This window comes from Cryptotermes secundus, unplaced genomic scaffold (assembly GCF_002891405.2).
Source record: "Cryptotermes secundus unplaced genomic scaffold, Csec_1.0 scaffold543, whole genome shotgun sequence".
NCBI lineage: Eukaryota > Metazoa > Arthropoda > Insecta > Blattodea > Kalotermitidae > Cryptotermes > Cryptotermes secundus.
Window position 1 is genome coordinate 1,250,155 of NW_019729900.1, and position 16,843 is coordinate 1,266,997.

The 16,843-nt window shown below is 41.8% G+C and overlaps 1 protein-coding gene across 1 annotated transcript; it reads left to right on the forward strand.

Annotated features, from left to right (window-relative positions):
• The first annotated feature begins 649 nt into the window (after positions 1–649).
• On the forward strand, positions 650–1,600 carry LOC111865759 (protein FAM200A-like). Its single transcript, XM_023854026.1, has one exon. The coding sequence runs from the start codon at positions 650–652 to the stop codon at positions 1,598–1,600; it is 951 nt and encodes a 316-aa protein (XP_023709794.1).
• The last annotated feature ends 15,243 nt before the right edge of the window (positions 1,601–16,843 follow it).

Genomic DNA, 16,843 nt, shown 5'->3' on the forward strand with positions numbered 1-16,843 from the left:
GACAGTGCATTATCCTTCTATATTTATAAAATAGTAAAATAATAATTAGATGAAAGTTCTGAAATTACTCAGTTTTGGGGTTACCATAGCAACATATTCTCGAGGGTTGTGTGCCACTAAACGAGCGAGCAGTCTTTTGTTTCTGTGTATCGTGTCTATTCTGTGGGTATTAATAATATTTTGATGTGGATATGTTAAGAGCAGTGTGAGTCTACAGTATGTAAATGAGACGGTTTACGATTGGTTATTTATGCTTGTTTTCGTGGGGCATTGCGTTAAACGTCGGCCTCGACGCATCATTCGATAACGTTTAGGACAGTATAGGAATATTGTAGAAAACACTGTCAATATTACTGAATTCGAAATCATCACAGAAATCTTCTGAGACCTGACGCCGTGTAGTCTGGTAGAAGGTAGGAGGAACATACCGCCTCCATCTTCAGGGTCGACTGCTTACTGCGTGGTTACTTGCTTGGCTTATTTCTCAGCACTGAAGATGGAGGCGCAACATCAGTGAACTTCTACGAGACTTTACGGTGTCAATCCCAGATGGTTGTACGCCCACTCTTCAACACTGTTTCTATAGAGAAATTCTGGGTTAGTATCTTACAGTAGTTCGAAGCTGGTTTTGTCCCCAGTTAACCACTGTATGATCCATCGCCAGGCACTGCTTGTGAAACGTTTGCAACCTGCACTGGAAGCCGTCATGCATGATGTTATCAACGTTGTCAATGTCGTCAAAGGACATGCACTAAACACGCGACTATTTCGTGAATTATGTACAGATGGGGAGGCTGAATATACAGACCTACTTTATCATACAGAAGTGAGGTGGCTGTCACGTGGAAATGTTCTGAACCGAGTGTGGGTTCTCAAAACTGAACTTGAAATTTTTATGGTTGATCAAAAGCATGTTCTCGCAGATAAGTTTACAAACTCCTCGTGGGTTGCACATCTCGCATATTTAGCTGACATTTTTGAGTATGTGAATGCATTGAACAAAGAATTGCAAGGAAAAAACATCAATATAATTTCAGCCAGAGAAAAGATTTCAGCGTTTGAATCAAAGCTTTTATATTGGAGACAGAAAGCAGAACAAAACAAGATTGCTGCCTTTCCAAGGTTGGCTTTGTTTTTGGAAGATTGTGAAAATATTACTTTTGACGACATCAAGGACACAGTTATAAGGCATCTTACCAAACTCAAAAAGCGGTTCGATGATTACTTTCCAGATCTTGATTCACATAATGTCAGTTGGGTTGTAGATCCCTTTAAATGTGAAATTGCTGATGTACCAGAAGAGCCTCAAGGTTTGGCAGGGGCACTTCTTGAACTTCGATCCAATAATGAAGCACGTATTGAATTTGAAAACAAAGCAGATCTGTCATATTTTTGGATGTCAAGAGCTGCAAATGCTTTCAAAATTGCACATGAGGACGCAGTCAAAAAGTTGCTGCCCTTTGCAAAAAGGATTTTCCACTCTACTGAACATAAAAACAAAGCAGAGAAATCGATTGGACCCCGAAGACAGTATGCAAATTGCTCTGACATCAAAATGTCCCAATTTTGGTGTTATTGTATCAAAAATGAAACAACATAATTTCTCCAAAACCTGAAGTGAAAAAAAATTTCTAAGAAATCCTTTTGTGTCATAATGAGGATATTAATCTACTCGTATTTTATCGCGTTTATTTTATACTTTTTATATTTATAATTGTATTCTCCATATAATAGATTCAATAAACCTTTTGAATTTGAATAATCTATGATTTTCTCTCTTTCAAATCAAGGGGGTAACGTCGGCGTAAATAAATATATTTTGGGGTAATAAGTAAAAAAGTTCCCCGACCCCTGCTCTATATGCTTTGCAGAGCATAAGGCGAACCGAGAAATTAACCCAAATGTAGCAGGTTTATGACGACTTAATTCTCTGTTTAAGGCGAATATAACAAGTTAGGAGATGTATACATAGCAACCGGTGCAGGTACATAACGCCCGTCTTTTGTTTGATTCTTTCTAAAACGTAACATTTGAGGATGTGTCACTTGGAATTAAATCTCTTTCTCACATAACTTTCCTTTGAATAATTTTTCGCTTGATAAATATTTAACAACTTACTTCAGATACAGGAGCTCCTCGCAGGAACGCATGTAGAGCTATCAATTTTAACCAAACCTGACATGTCAAAATTTTCAGAAAACTCTCCAATATCACGTAGAATTTGAGGTTCTGACACCGGTGGATATGAAGAGTTCTATACTCTGGCGTGTAACGCGGTGTAGTCTGTTGAAAGTCAAGTTTCGGAGGAACATGCCGTCTTCGTCTTCAGTGTCGAAAAATAAGACAAGGAAGAAGACAGCGTGACGCAGATAGTAAGCAGAGCCAGAGAATACAACATATTCCCCCGAAACGTCGGTTGAGTTTCAACGAACTACACAGGGTTATATGCCAGAACATGGTAAGGCGAATGGACGGAACAGAAGGAAAGGGTACACTCAGAAGATCAAGGCATAGAAGGACGGTTTTTATTTGTATCAAAATTAGTGGGAAATACGAGTAAATAGAATGTCAGGATAGGGACCTGTGGATACTATAGCGAACCTTTGAATGCTAAAAAAGGTTGGATAATTTATTGGCTGAATGAGCGACTGTCAGCTTGCCAAGAACTACCATGTAAAGAATTACTCTGAATATGAAAATATGTATGTGTTATCATAAGCCCCACATTTCTCTTTGTTCTTTACCGGTAAAGTCTCCCGCGAAATATTTTCTTTCTCAACGAGACAATATATTTTTTGAGATGCTCTAAAAATGAACCAGAGACCTGGCACTACATAACCTCTGTACAGAACATGAGAGTTTATATTTGCGAGCAAACTTTCGTGTCTGTGTAACAAAAATTTATTTTCAACCGAACACTCGAACGCAAAATTTTGCTGGGCGTCCATCTTGTTGTGTAGGAGTTCCAGTATTTGAGTGTCTCCGTGTACGTTAGCGATTATTCCGATGTGTATTGTTTCACACGATAGGACGGCAGTATGTGAAAGAAAAATGTAGCTAAGGGAACGACGTGGACCGCCTCTGTGGTCTAGTGGTCAGAGTTCCTGACTACAGACCCACAGGTCCCGGATTCGATTCTCGTCGCTACCAGATTTTCTGAGAAGTAGTGTGTCTGGAACGGGGTGCACTCAGCCTCGTGAGGATAAGTGAGGAGCTACTTGAATGGAAAAGTAGCAGCTCCGGTCTAAAAAATCGAGATTAACGGCCGTGGGGATTCGTTGCGCTGACCACGCGATACCCTCTATCCGCTAAAGTTGGCACTAACTTCGCCGACAAGCGGCGGTCACTCGGTCGGTATAGTTCGCATGCTTACTAAAGCCACGGAGTTAAGTGTGAAACGCGTAATAATAAACATGGATATTATTTTAAATGCTTAGGAAAGTGTATCTCTTTCCGTTAACATGTTTAAGGGAGGAAGGTTTTCCGCCACATTTGGGCCCATTAGAATATGAACATTTTTTCTCTAACAAGGGACGATGTATGTCCAATTTTGAGTTGCTGTGTTTATAAAAGAGGAGATGCCGGAATGTGCCTGAAATAATGAATGCTTCTGGGGTGCTGTGCCCCGCAGCCAGACACAGTAGTTTGCCGTTTGATTATGAAACAGTTGGTGGGATGAGAGTTGGCAGGAGAAACCAAAGCATTGGAATCAAACGTTCCCCATTTCTACTTTGTCGACCACAAATCCCACCTGACCTAGGCTCGAACCCTGGCAGCCGCAATGGAAATTCAACCCTGTAGATGGAGACATTAAGTTCTCCGAAACTTCGGTGAAATATTACCAGACAGCATGATGTCACATACCAAAATTATCATATGAGAATATCAAATCCAGCAACATCCAAAATGATAGGCGTGTTAAAGAAAGTAATATTTGAGTGCCGTCATAATTTCATTGCTCAGGAAAATGCCGCTCGTTAAATAGTTCCGTATTGCCGATTATCTGGATCTGAAAAAGGAATTAGATCCTGTTAATATATGTCCTTACAGGTTCAAAGGATAACTTATAAGAGCGCAAAGAACTAAAGGGCAACACTGCATCGGTTTCAGTTTCATAATATTACTGGAATGGTGTTCGTTCTGTGACAACCTAATGTAAATTCGAAGAGTTCTATTTCCTGAGATAAGACAAGCAACACGCCATGTCCTCACACGAGTTGCACCGAGATAGAGCTATTTCACTGTTCAGGACACTGTACACTGTACAGACAGCAACACGCCATGTCATCACACGAGTTACACCGAGATAGAGCTATTTCACTGTTCAGTACACTGTACACTGTACAGACAGCAACACGCCATGTCATCACACGAGTTGCACCGAGATAGAGCTATTTCACTGTTCAGTACACTGTACACTGTACAGACAGCAACACGCCATGTCATCACACGAGTTGCACCGAGATAGAGCTATTTCACTGTTCAGTACACTGTACACTGTACAGACAGCAACACGCCATGTCATCACACGAGTTGCACCGAGATAGAGCTATTTCACTGTTCAGTACACTGTACACTGTACAGACAGCAACACGCCATGTCATCACACGAGTTGCACCGAGATAGAGCTATTTCACTGTTCAGTACACTGTACACTGTACAGACAGCAACACGCCATGTCATCACACGAGTTGCACCGAGATAGAGCTATTTCACTGTTCAGTACACTGTACACTGTACAGACAGCAACACGCCATGTCATCACACGAGTTGCACCGAGATAGAGCTATTTCACTGTTCAGTACACTGTACACTGTACAGACAGCAACACGCCATGTCATCACACGAGTTGCACCGAGATAGAGCTATTTCACTGTTCAGTACACTGTACACTGTACAGACAGCAACACGCCATGTCATCACACGAGTTGCACCGAGATAGAGCTATTTCACTGTACAGTACACTGTACACTGTACAGACAGCAACACGCCATGTCATCACACGAGTTACACCGAGATAGAGCTATTTCACTGTTCAGTACACTGTACACTGTACAGACAGCAACACGCCATGTCATCACACGAGTTGCACCGAGATAGAGCTATTTCACTGTACAGTACACTGTACACTGTACAGACAGCAACACGCCATGTCATCACACGAGTTGCACCGAGATAGAGCTATTTCACTGTTCAGTACACTGTACACTGTACAGACAGCAACACGCCATGTCCTCACACGAGTAGCACCGAGATAGAGCTATTTCACTGTACAGTACACTGTACACTGTACAGACAAGCAACGCGCCATGTCCTCACACGAGTTTCACCGAGATAGAGCTATTTCACTGTACAGTACACTGTACACTGTACAGATGAGCAACACGCCATGTCCTCACACGAGTTGCAAAGTGCATTGACGTTTACGGCGGAATTTTCGAGAATGTACAACTAGGTAAACTGTATCAACTTTTCACTTGAACAATAAATACCGGTATTAGAAACAGTACATAATATCTCTTTCTTATCAACAGTTTTGGAACTGTACAGTGAAACAGCTGTACCTCGGAAACCGTTCGAAATAGGACACGTGTACATATACTTTTTTTTTTTGCTTAGAATGGCCGATTCTGTGACCTCCCGGAATATTGACCTTTCCTCCTGAGATATTCTGTATTTCCAACAAGTTGCACAGGAGAATCATCCTCTTCCTCTTCCTCCTCCCTCTCCCCCTCCCCCGCTCCCAAAAGCGACGTACCTCTTTCTTTTCTTTGCTGTGTTCCTTTACCTTCCTCGTTCTGTTTCGAGCTCAGTAGAGCACACATCAATTTGTCTGATGAAAGAAATATCCAAGTGAGGGAACTGAGGAGGGAAGTGAAGAGCAAATTGCTTACCGCCTGTCACAAAATGGAGGAGAATACATGTAAGTAAGATGGAAGGCCTTGTAATACCGTGTCACGGGCGAGAGAACAAGGTTTCGCAGAGCAGTGACGTGTATGCGCGCTCTTCGTATGCGCAGTTTCTAGGATAAACACTCTACATTCTGTTTACAGGTTACCACAGATAGATGAGCACAAATACAGTGTCCCTTGAAGTAGGGCTTCTATTTTCTAAAGGATAAGGCAAATGTAAAATTGTTCCTGTTCTTAATTAATCAAGCATTATGCCATGAAGACATGTGGGGAATGGAGGCATAGCTTCACCATTTTTGATCTCGGCACTACATGAAGGTGAGCGATCAGCTTCACGTCCCGGCCGCTTTATCCCGGTGGCTATTGGATTGGAGATTTCATGGGTCTCACAGCTGGTCAGTCGTGACTGGATGGCAGGTCCGCGAGGCGGAGCCAGAATTCTTCCAGTGCACTTCTCAAGGAAATAAACGGATTATTTTTCTTCAATTTTCTGGTCTCACATCTCCGCTTATGTTTGCCTTCAGTAGCAAACATGCTCTGTCTGACAGATCTCTGACGTTTCGCCGTCATCAACATCGATACTGTCAAGTGTCACAGTGACTAGAGACTGGGTTCGGATTCCTAATTGGATTTATTAAACATATGCAGGTCGTACTACAATTAATTATTACACTACTGCTGATTTACACAATTTACAATCACTCCACACTAATCTCTTCAGTCTAGCTGCACTAGTCTTCACGGATTTATAACACAGGAACTATAACAGCTTCACTGAACTACACACTCCAAATATTACACGGAAATAAATTTTTCTAATGACACGTTAAGTCTTCACAGGCCAATTTCTTATTCTTCTTGAACTAGGAATTTCCTGTGGCTATCTCCTTGCTTGCTTGTTCGCTCGTTTCTGCCCTTACTACTCACTCGTAGTTCGTAACTGCCCGAACGAATTCTGTCTCTTACTTATATAGCCAAGGAACGGACATGGACCTACAGTAAATGCATATCACATGATGGCTATCCAGTCTATTGGCGCGCCGGTCAGATCTACGCAAAACACAGCTTCCTCTATTATTGCGTGTTGGACCGTGTTTACAGAACTGTTGCCTGGCAACTTGTTGATCAAAACCGTTACAATATTATTTACAGATACTTATTTATTTCGTGAAGGCTGACGTTAAATAGTTTGTCGTATAAACAGTCGTCCCCAGGAGTTCTATGTGTCGTTGATTACACTTGACACTTTCGTCTGTGAAGTTATCTTCTCGTGTTATGAAGTACCCTCAGAGATATTTTGGACAGAATTTATGATTCCTTGCCAGTGACATTAGAAATACAATGAATGAAAATATAGTTGAGTTCAAGTAACCATGCAGGGCCACATATTTTACTTGTGTAAATTTAAATTAGAGTTTATATGAACGGATACAAAATATAGTCATATTTGATGCTGACAAAATATGTCATTTATGTCTGTAATAAACTTAATTCTTCCATAAAGAACTTTGTTGAATCATAGAAGAGATAACTGGCATAGAAATCCGATCCGTGTTTCTAGAAACTAGATAAATAATATATTCATGAAATTAACTGTTACAAGACTCTGAGTCCAAGATGCTATAAGTGAGCAATTATGGCCGAAAATATTCCTGTATCCCTGCCGTGTTGACGGAACAGACTGCTGCACTTGCTCTAACTGGTTCGCTCGCGGATTTCTTCTTGTGTTCTACCCTGAAGATGGAGGCGATACGTTCCTCCGAAATGTCGATTAACACTATCTACACGGCGCCACATCCCAGAAGACTGCTTTCATAAAACAGTCCTGTTTTTTCTCGATAAACATTCGATAATAGCAAACAAGAAGCAAGCATGAGTTGAGAAAAATTCTAAAGACATTATTCATTACATTTCTGAAACGTCCGGTGGGATAGGGCGATTGAGAAGGCAACAAAATTATTGACGTTCTTACTGAGACAAAATGGCGGTCTGCATAACTCTCGTGGCCATTCAAAGCTAAAAGTGTACTAATGGGTATAATGTAAACAAGAAGTTCTGGGAAGAAGAAATCTTTTACTTTCCCTTGATCCGACACGGACCGCATTATTGATTGATTGATTCATTGATTGTGCCATGAGTATTTGGTAAAAATACATTTTTTTAAGCCGGTTGTAAAATTGTATCACTCTCACTTATGGGGCCGAGGCTTTCTTGGGAATCTTCCAATTATGCAGCTACTCAAGAACTTCCCAGCATTTTACGAAACCCGAAGGTTCATTGCCGTCTTCACAACAGATCTCCACTTGTCCCTGTCCTCAGCTAGATCTATTCAGTCCATACCACCCCACCCTATCTCTCTAAGATCCATTTTAATATTAGCCACCCACCTACGTCTTGGCCTTCCTAATGGTCTCTTTCCTTCTAGCTTTCCCACTAATATGCTATATGCATTCATCTTCTCCCCCATTCGGCCTACATTCCCTGCCAATCTCATCCTCCTTGACTTGATCAGTCTGTTTATACTTGGTGAAGGGTACAAGTTATGAAGCTCCTCATTATGCAGTTTTCTCCAACCTCCCGTCACTTCTTCTCTCTTCGGTCCAAATATTCTCATCAGCGCCCTGTACACGGACAGCACAGAAAACAAGAAACTTAAGAAGGGTGAAATGGACGGCGTTACTAACAGACACACAATATGTAAATATCTGGGAATGCTGTAAATATCTGGGAATAATTTTACGCAGCGACCTAAGCTGGTCTGATCAAGTTAATTACACTGTGAAAAGAGCCTGGAAGGCACTTCACTTTACAAAGCGTATTCTAAAAAAGGGAAATAGCAAAACTAAAAGTCTAGCATACACATCTTTAGTGCGTCCGATTCTGGAATATGGGGCGGCGTGCTGGGATCCTTACAGGGAGGGACAGATAAATGCGTTAGACCGGGTGCAAAAGAAAGCGGCTAAATTTGCACACCATAAGAACGAATCGAACTGGGAAACCTTGACAGAGCGCAGAAAGATAGCTCGCATATGTGCTCTCTTCAAAGCATACACGGGAGAACGGGCTTGGAAGGCTATAGGTGACAGATTAGAAACACCATGCTATCTGAGCAGGGGTGATCATGGCAAGAAAATTAGGAGTAGAAAGCAACGGACAGATATCGGGAAATACTCCTTTGTAAATAGGACNTTTGTATTTTGGGTGTTGTATTTTTTTCTCTCTCTGTAATTGTTGTATTTGTTGCAGTTGTTTCTATTTCTCTGTAATTGTTGTGGTTGTTAATCGTATTTGGTTTGTATTCATTGTGGTAGGATGTCCTTGTTGTTGTCGTATTTGTTGCAGTTGTTTGTATTTCTCTGTAATTGTTGTAGTTGTTAATCGTATTTGGTTTGTATTCACTGTGGTAGGATGTCCTTATTGTTGTGTTTTGTGTATTGTGTTTTGTTTGAACGTGTTGTCACTTAGTGTAATGTGTGTTCCTTGTCTGTTGTGTCCTATTGTGTACTACTGCCACCGGGCTAAAACCCAATTGCAGTATAATAAATAATATATATACAACAAGGTGATCTCATAAGCCACTTTCAATTATTATAATAAGGAGAGTAAATCAAATTACGGGACAGAAATACGTAGCCATTACACAGCAACGGACTTTGGTGTTAGAGCATTCTGAGTAGTTGGGTTCTGTTACCAGAAAATTAATCAGTCAGTCATGCAGTTAGTTGTTTAGCTAGTCAGCTCAGTCGGGACCGTCAGTAAGCTGCAGCCACTGAGTGTTTGCCTGAGGTTCTCAGTTAGTTTTCTTGTTGTGCCTGTCACGGATTAGCGTGTGGTCACGCTGCTATTGTCCGCAACGGAACGGAACCCACTCCATTCATCCAAGGCAAAGCTCTCCCGGTAACAGGCCGTGAAGGCCCATAGGGTTCTGAGACGTCGAGGCTCCAACATTTTCTAGATAATCGGCCCACAGATGGCGGTGAGATTGTCAGTGTTACGCGCCGGCCGCCCTTTACCTACAGGAAGATTCCTGGTACACATTTCTCTTAGAGGCTGAGTCGACACCAGGGCCATAGTGCGGCTGGAAGGATTAGGTCAATTGAAAACTCCAATGACCACGTCGGGAATCAAAACCACGATCTTCAGACCGACTGGTAGTCGAGACTCCTTTCGGACAATTTTCTACCCGTTTAGCTTCCAATGTGACATCAGTTGGGGGCTGAAACCTGCTTTGGTTTCATGTCTTGTAACAAACAAGTTCGGGCTATATTCGCTCTCTTACTGTTTATGTCCGTAATGGCCTGTCAGTTGAGGGATGTTACGCCGTGTACTCAGTTGAGAGTCGACTGACTTTTCGGAGGAGCAGATCGTCTTTACCTTCGAGGTCGAAGAATAAGGCGATCAAGAAACCAGCGTGAAAGCAGGTAGCTCTTCCGAAACGTAGTTTGCTTTTCAACAGACTGCACGGCGGTATATCCCAGAAGATAGAACTCGTCCTAACCAACGGTACGAGATCCTCACATCCTACGTCTGTTAATTGATTTACTGAATGAATTGGCAGGAAAGGGCATTTCCATTTCGGGCCGCTGAGATAGGGAGCAGCTCTATCGATCCTACCCAACCCAGTTGGTTCCACATGAAGACGGAGACAGAATCTAGCCCCCGAAATATTGTTTTTACATAAAAAGCAGGGCGTTGGAAAATGTCCAGAAATGCAAAATAATTATATGAATTAAGTTTTCTAATATGATGCATTTCTTAACACTTCCTAGAAATGAAATATATACTACTCGGATTTAAATACAAATATCGGATATTCTAGACCAAAGTTTTAGTTGAAGCCGTGGGAATTTCTTGCGTTGCAAAACATAAGCTTTGTTTGTCGAGGGGCTGGTCACGTGACACAGGAGACAGTTAATGGAATGTAAATTACATATAACGCAGGTCTTTTCTTTGCGCGGTGTGTGGTGTGTTCTGTTTTCTGAAAAGCAGTCCTCTAGCCATCTTGCACACGGATCTCATGACGCTGTACAGACTGGCTGAACTTACCAGTCTTTCCTCAAAACACCTTCTCTTAGAACGTTTATTTTTATACACCCCTTTATATTTCCATCCTCGCTTTTGTGCTTTCCTTACAGAGTAGCAAATGCAGATTCTCTGAGTTGTAGGGCTCTCGGTTGTGAAAGCCCTTCAGAAGCTGAAGTGAATTGAAAAGTCGTGTTTCTGAAAAGAGGAAATTGCCTTCAGCTGTAAAAGACGCGAGATGCGTGTTAAAGAGAAAGAGAGACAACGTGAGAAAAGCGAACAGAGATGAAAGATTCTTTTTGATACTGGGGCGGTCTTATAAATGTTTCACATTGTAAGGCTTAGCCTAAAATTACGAATTCTGTTTTTAATTTAAATAAAAAGGGACCACTTTTATGTGAATCTTAAATTAATATGATGTATTAGTGTCATGTCTTTCAATCTTTGTTTATGGTTCATACACACAGCACTGGAAAGATCTTTACTTTAGTGACAGCGATGCAGGAACATCCCTTAGCTTGGACAGGAGAATGTAAAATAATGTCGGTATGAATATATTGCCACCTCAGGTTGGCTCCCGTTATTGACTTGAACGTAAAATATACCCTTAAAAAGCAGAAATTTTGTGTTCAATATGGAAGCCGGCCACAGTGGCCATGCAGTCTAAAGCATGAATTGACTTCCCCCGCTCAAACACTGAGTTCGTAGGTTCGAATCCAACTTTGTGCACTGATATCTGTGTGCATTTATTATCTGTTTATGATGCCCTGTATACAGGTAGCGGCCTTGCGACGGGCTGATCCCCCGTCAAAGGAGTAGTACCGGTTGTGCAAAATTACAATATTAAGGAACTGAAATAGCGGCCAAGGCTCAACAAAGGGCTGTAGAGCAGTAGACAGGCAGACAGTGGGAACAAAAGTGACGACAAAAGTATACCGGGAGTTTACTCATTTCTTTATTGCTAGTGAGGTGGGACTAAGTCCCTTGTACTGCCGCCACTTCTGGCCTATTGTAACAGCCCCAGATGATAGGTGAGGGTGATTGTGGAGCAATTGGTGGAATGAAGATTCGCAGGGGAAACCGAAGTATTCGGAGAAAACCTGCCCCAGCGCCACTTTATCCACCACAGATCCCATTTGACGAGACCCGTGATTGAACCCCGGCCGCCGCGGTGGGAAGCCAGCGACTAACCGCTTGAGCTATGTCCCGGCCTGAGTCTACTCATACTGGTCGTTATCTGCACTTCAAGTCCAAACACCCATATCACGTAAAATGGGGAGTCGTTTATAGTTTGGTCAACCGAGCGAAGGACATATATCAAAACCAGAAGGATTTTAACAACGAAACAACATGATCTGATGCTCAGTGGATATCCAAAATAATTAGTTGATTCTGTAATGAAGCCATCGGCAAGAAATCGTCCCTCTTCAGACACAGTATACCAGGGCACGGTCGTCAGCCCATACGTTATGGGCATTTCGGAGAAATTCAGACGCATCGGGGAGCATTTCAATCTCAGAACCATCTTGAAGACTAAACATACACTCCGTGGGACATTGATGAAAAGTGGAGCTGTTACAGATGCCGATCAGACGAAGCAGTATGTGTGCAGCATTCCATGTGGTTGTGACAGACATTACATCGGTGAAACAAGAAAACTTTTAGAATTACGCATTACGGAGCACAAATATAACCCGACACAGGATTCGCTGGAAAAATCAAAATTAACCCAACATGCATAGGAGGAAGGCCACAAAATATGTTGGAATGAAGCGAAGGTCTTGCAGATTGAGTCCAACACCACCTACAGGAAATACAAGGAATTAGCCCACATGTCTCTGCTGGATTATCCGATCAGTCAGCCCAGTGTGGATATCTCTCCTATCTGGAACCCCGTTATCACGACAGAAGTGAGAAAGCTACAAGTACAACTCCGTCCAGTGTAGATTGAGTGGGAAAATTTGCTGTCTTTGTGTTAGTACCATACGGAGTATTGCTTCTCTCCAGCGATGATTTCTGTCGTGATAATTCTCTGGTGATAGGCCTCATACGTGTAGAATTTTTAATAATTTGATGTCTTCTTAGCTCTCGCAGGCGGTTCGTGCTGTACTTGGCTTGTATACCCCATCTTGGTGCTGGTACATGTGTCCGGAGATAGGGACTATCTCTATCAAGTAGACAGATTCCAGTCTCCGAAACGGTATGTTTTTTTAAATAAACAGGACTGTGTTTATATATAGAGACAGGACGACGGATGTCTAGAAACAGAACATTTGTAACATAAACGCTAGGACGTGTTGATCACACAACAGTAACAACAATCTGGTTCATTTCAGTTTCGTTCCGTCTGTAAACTTAAATCGTTTGTTACGTGCGGATCCGCTCACGAAGGCGATGAGGCCCTGTGTCCGCGTGTTGTTCTGATCACGGCGTCCCTTGCCTCCCTGCGCCCAGCTCAGCCCAGCAGGTTCACGCAAGGCACATACGAGTACTATCACAGGAAAATGTTTCTCTGCACTTTCTTGAATTTTCCTTTATTGCTGCTAGCTTCCTTATTAAGGAAACTTGTCTTATGGTCACATGGATCCAGTCCTTATGAACACGTCTATTTCTATAACGTATAATTTGTTTGTATGTTGAATTTGCAGCACCGTCAAAATTCCGTAATAAGGAACTTATCGTCTCCCTTTTTTTTTATTGCCAGTGGGGTGGGACTGAGTCCCTTGTACTGCGGCCACTTCTGGCCTATTGTACCAGCCCCAGATGATAGGTGAGTGTGATTGTGGAGCAATTAGTGGATTGAAGATTGGCAGGAGAACCGAAGTACTATCATCTCCTTAAGTGTGCGAAATGTACAGAAGTAATGGATTTATAATGCCAAACGCAAAATTAAATGTATTATAGTATGTAGAAAACCGTTGATAGATAACGACCGCGAAACAAATAACAAAATAACGCCCACTGCTAAGTAACAGATTCTTAACAAAAACAGCTTAACTGCAACAATTAGGAACGGTGTTCTGTGAACGGCCCGTGCCAAGGGGTTATAAACGGGAGAAATTTAAAATATATTTCGGTTGTGGAATATTCGTCAGCCGGTAGGATGTAAGGAGGGGACATTGTTAGGATTCGTTACCAGGAAACGACCAGTGAACACATAGAAGTATTTACATATGCTGCAGTTACAATGATCTTTAGAGTGTGTAAACCAACCCGTCTATAGTCACACTAAAAATCGTGAGAGTATCTAAATTCTGCAGTACTTCAATTTATTTAAATTTTTAATATTTTAAATAAATTTTTAATTTTTTGAGCAGTTTTGTCTGGATATAACGTCCTACGCTTCTATTCTGGAGGGCTCTTTATTCGAATCTCGATAGGGACACAGACTATTCTGACAGAGTTTTCTTAGCTTTTGCTCAGTCCCTCCTAGGCAAATTTCGGGCCACTTTTCGATTCGGTGACGCAGCTTCCTTCGAAGTACTTTCTAATTAATTATTTATCTGTGATCCTACCCCTGGGCCTTATGTATGGGCTAGATGCCGAAAGCGTCCGAAAATATCCCACAAAAACATTTATAAATTACTTCCTCTATGTCGGAGTTACGGAAGGAAATTTGTTTCTTCTAATTAAATATACAGAGTGTCCCAGGAGGAAAAATCAGTATTCTGGGAGGTCATAGTATCAGTCATTCTAAGCAGTGTATATGTACATGTAGATCTGGCTCAGGATAGGGACCAGTGGAGGGCTCTTGTGAACACGGTAATGAACCTTTGGGTTCCATAAAATGCTGGGAAAATCTTGAGTAGCTGCAGAATTGGCGGCTCCTCCAGAAGGACTCAGCTCCATGAGTAAGTAAATAAGTAAGTCATATTGCGAACGGTTTTGAGATAGAGCTATTTCACTGTACAGACGAGTAACACGCCATGTCCTCACACGAGTTGCACCGCGATAGAGCTATTTCCCTGTACAGACGAGTAACACGCCATGTCCTCACACGAGTTGCACCGCGATAGAGCTATTTCCCTGTACAGACGAGTAACACGCCATGTCCTCACACGAGTTGCAAAGTGCATTGATGTTGACGGTGAAATTTTCGAAAATGTATTGTACTAGGTAAACTGTACCAACTTTGTCACTTGAACAGTAAATACCGGTACTAGAAACAGTACGTAATATCTCTTTCTTATCAACAGTTCTGGAACTGTGCAGTGGAATAGCTGTATCTCGGAAACCTTTCGGAATGGGACGTAAGTACATATACACTGCTTAGAATGACCGACACTGTGACCTCCCAGGATACTGACCTTTCCTCCTGGAACATTCTGTATAGTTCCAGATATATTACATTTGGGAAGATGATGGTGTGATGCATTTTACCAAACTCAGTATCGTGTTCCTGTGCAGAAGGAATAGTCCGTGAGCTTAAATTCTTTTCTGCATGCGACCCAGTGTGACTCAGGATGCAACTATTTGCGCCTATAGTTTTCTAGGCGCCACGTTTAAGCAACCATAATCCTGAATGTACTAGTCTCGTTTATTCGCTATTTCTTATAGGTAATTAAAATTTTCTGATGACCCAAGATTTATATCGAGTTTATAAAAAATGCCTAAGTAAAAATAAATATTCCCTTTTAAATTTGATGCATTCCTCATCGACTGAGCTGTTTACTGTGGAGGATAAAACCCCGGCACAGAATTACTGGGGTTTTGGACTTTTTCCATCGTCCGGTATTCTAGAGAGAGAAATCACGATGTTTCGGAAACTGAATCTATTTCCGTCCTCAGGTGAAAGGGACAGAAGACACCTACTCAGTTGGGCCCCTTAGAAAGAGCTAATCTCAATCACTAGACAAATTAGCTCTTTCTAAGGGGCCCAATTGAGTAGGTGTCTTCTGTCGCTTTCACCTGAGGACGGAAATAGAATCAGTTTCCGAAACATCATGATTTATCTTTTCTAGAATACCGGACGATGGGAAAAGTCCAAAACCCCAGTAATTCTGTGTTTTAAATAACATGTTCGCAATCCCTTCAGAACCTATTGAACTCCGGATTCCGGTACCATTGCAGTTCACCCGCCCCCGGAAAATGTGGATCTGTCGCTATGGAAACCGCCAGCATTTTTCCAAATGTAGGCCTACACAGATTAAAAACAGAACCGCAAGTGGCAAACCTGGATACAAATTAAATCCGCAGATTTTAATTTCTATTTTCTGCTTCCTGTTGAGTTACACCATCGAGAGGTAGTTTACCGCCTATTTTAACGTTTTTAACCACTTAAGCATATACTGTAATTTATATTTTATATTTTTTCACTTAACACAGTAATTTATTACATTTTCCGTGTAATTCAGTAATAATATATTTTATTTATTTATTTACAAACCATCTGATGATGGTTCATGCGACAGAAACACATAACCGTCGAACGAGACAGTAAAAATTGTTTAAACAATTTACATAATTTTATATATATTTTAATTCATTTGACCGCCTCTGTGGTCTAGTGGTCAGAGTTCCTGGCTACAGATCCAGAGATCAAAGTTCGATTCCCGGCGCTATCAGATTTTCTAAGAGGTAGTGGGTCTGGAACGGGGTCCACTCAGCTTCATGAGGATAACTGAGGAGCTACTTGAATGGAAATGTAGAGACTCCGGTCTAGAAAACCGAAATTAATGGGCCGTGGGGATCCGTTGCGCTGACACGCGACACCATCTATCCGATAAAGTCGGCACTAACTTCGCCGACAAGCGGCTGTCATTCGGTCGGTATAGTTCGCTTGCGGACTACAGACCACGGAGTTTTATTGTGGAATCATCACGTCTTATCAACCGATTTCCAAGTAACACTCTTCATGCTTTTCAAAAGGTTCCAGTCTCGAGAGTTCAGGTTTTACTCCACAGATGACA

Excerpts from the sequence above, each read along its gene's own strand:
- LOC111865759 (XM_023854026.1), top strand. The coding sequence starts at position 650 with ATGATCCATCGCCAGGCACTGCTTGTGAAACGTTTGCAACCTGCACTG.